This window comes from Mus caroli, chromosome 5 (genome assembly GCF_900094665.2).
Source record: "Mus caroli chromosome 5, CAROLI_EIJ_v1.1, whole genome shotgun sequence".
In the NCBI taxonomy this organism is placed as follows: domain Eukaryota; kingdom Metazoa; phylum Chordata; class Mammalia; order Rodentia; family Muridae; genus Mus; species Mus caroli.
Window position 1 is genome coordinate 16,195,618 of NC_034574.1, and position 2,316 is coordinate 16,197,933.

The following is a 2,316-nucleotide window of genomic DNA, read 5'->3' on the forward strand; positions in this document are numbered from 1 at the left end:
GTTTCTGAAGGAGCATGGTGATCCATGCAGCTCTGTGGTGCTTGGCTATAGCTTTCCACCATCTTGGTTATTCTTTCTTGGCCTCTTTTCTTAAACTTAGTTATTTTCAGGAGTTTCTATACAAGCAAGAGAATCTTAACTTCAGAATTCTTTCTTAGTTCAAATAGTGGAGTGGAACCTTTAAATTGAATATATCTGTTAAATAAGCTATTTTCCATAAATAACCAGCCCATCTTACTTGACAAAAACAAACCTGTAAACGTAAAGACAGGCAAGAAAGGGCATGTGTGGATAGCGAAGCTAACAGGCTCCACTTGTTATAAAATCTTATAGTGGCTCCTCATGTCTCCAGTATCTTCTCCTGTACCCACAGTCAATATTAGCATTAAATTTCTCTTAAATTTTTATGTAAGTTTTTGTGGTAAGGCTATTTCAGTTTTAGCAACAGTAATTACCTGCTGTTGCTATACAGAACGGATGGCATCTCACAGGGCCAAGTTTACTGAGCACTCCTCAAGCAGAGTAAGTCAGCGTGATAGAACGAAAACACCAGACTTACTTATAGAGGAATAGATGGGCTTGGGAAGGAACCCAAGAAGAATGAACGTGCCTATAGACAAACCTCGTCGGAGGCCGCTTGTGGACAAGCCAGCTTCCTCAAGCATGGATTGAAAGGTAAAGAGAACCCAGACTGTGCTAAGCTAACCTTCCTTAGTGTCATTTAACAGCACCCTGTAGTTTACCCACTCCCTGCTGCTGTTTATTACCTAAACACTATAGCTGAAACATCACCCTGTGCAGCAGAGCTAAGGAGAATTGGCCCGTGTGCCAGCTGTTTTTGTGTAACCTTGAGTCTCCTCAGGTGACCTGGCCCTAGCTAAGTGGCCGCGTGGGGGAATGACCTGGGGCTAAAGAAAGCCTGCCCTCTGCTTCGCATGGCTGTCCCCAAGTCCAGTCTGGAAGCTGCTGGCTTTGTCACCCCTTCGGGCCCTGCCACAGTTCCCTGCCAGCCCCAGAGGCAGGGAGAGGCGTTGTCTCAGGGGTAGGGAGAAGTGCTCCCCGGTGTAGGCCTGGAAGGGGCGGTGCTCGGGATCCTCGGGGCTGGACCGCCCAGAACCCTGAACCGAAAGCAGCCGGTGTAGGCGGGGAGGAAGGGGAGGTGGTTGTAGGCTGGGAGGTGTAAGCCCGGCCGGAATGCCCGCCGCTGCTGCTTGGGAGCCATGGCTCTGCGGCTGGTCACTCACTTCGATGTGCTGGAGGACGTGCTCCCGAGTTTGCTCACACAGGCGGCGACAACGGACAAAGGAGATGGCGCAGGTGCTGGGCGCGGGTCCTGGTGGGGGCAGCCGGGGCTGGTCACCCAAAGTCCCATAGAGGCTCTGGGTTGAGGGGGCACCGTCCCTGCGGGCACATCTTGGGGCTGCCCAAGCCTGTGCAACGAGTGGTACCCAATGTGTCACCATAGGGAGGGGAGGGTGGGGTGGAGGTGGCGTAGCGGGATGGTTCCCTCTCGCTTGCCTCCAGGGCTCAGCTAGCATCAGGGCAAAGTATAGGGTAACTTAACCAGCATGAATCGTGAGGTCAAAAAAGGACCATTTAAGTATCTTAGCAATTACATTGCTTGCCCCAGCGAGGATGCTGACCATTCTTAGCGTCAATATGCTTTTAAAAAGGAGAGTTCCGTGGTTTAACCTTTTTTCTTTTCTCTTCTCCTTCTTCTTCTTCTTCTTCTTCTTCTTCTTCTTCTTCTTCTTCTTCTTCTTCTTCTTCTTCTTCTTCTTCTTCTTCTTCTTCTTCTTCTTTTAATAAGACGTTTTCTGTGTATCTGTGGAACAGTCTGTATCTCTGATGGCTTAGGGGGAATTTCCCATCAGATGTGAGTAGAGAGGGTAGGGTGCTCTTTCAGGCTGCACGCAGGGAACTGAGGGTCCAGGGGTTCTAAAGACATAGCAGCTTGCTCAAGAGCCATCAAGCACTCCCCTAAACCCACCCCACCCTACCTCACCTCACCCCTGCGCGGCAAGCAGTACCGAGGCAGGGATGTTCAGCTTCCTGCCTTCCCAGGTCAGTTGGAACTTGTTCCTGATGCTTGAGGCTCTTCTGGTGAGGAAGTGGAAAATGACTTTTGTGGATTCCCAGAATTGATTCACTTAAAAGAAGAACATCTGTAATTTAAGATATGTTTTCCGCTTCTCTTCTCTTCTCTTCTCTTCTCTTCTCTTCTCTTCTCTTCTCTTCTCTTCTCTTCTCTTCTCTTCTCTTCTCTTCTCGCCCCGCCCCCTCCCCTCCCCTCCCCTCCCTTCTCTTCTCTCCTCC

At 49.9% G+C, this 2,316-nt stretch overlaps 1 protein-coding gene across 1 annotated transcript in view; it reads left to right on the top strand.

The window, feature by feature from the left end:
- Positions 1–930: 930 nt before the first annotated feature.
- The window catches only part of Gsap (gamma-secretase activating protein), a 99,987-nt gene continuing 98,601 nt past the window's right edge, over positions 931–2,316 (top strand). Inside the window, exon 1 of the mRNA XM_021162344.2 lies at positions 931–1,317. Coding sequence (XP_021018003.1) covers positions 1,221–1,317 — 97 coding nt within the window. The 5' untranslated portion in view covers positions 931–1,220. The remainder of the gene's footprint in view (positions 1,318–2,316) is intronic.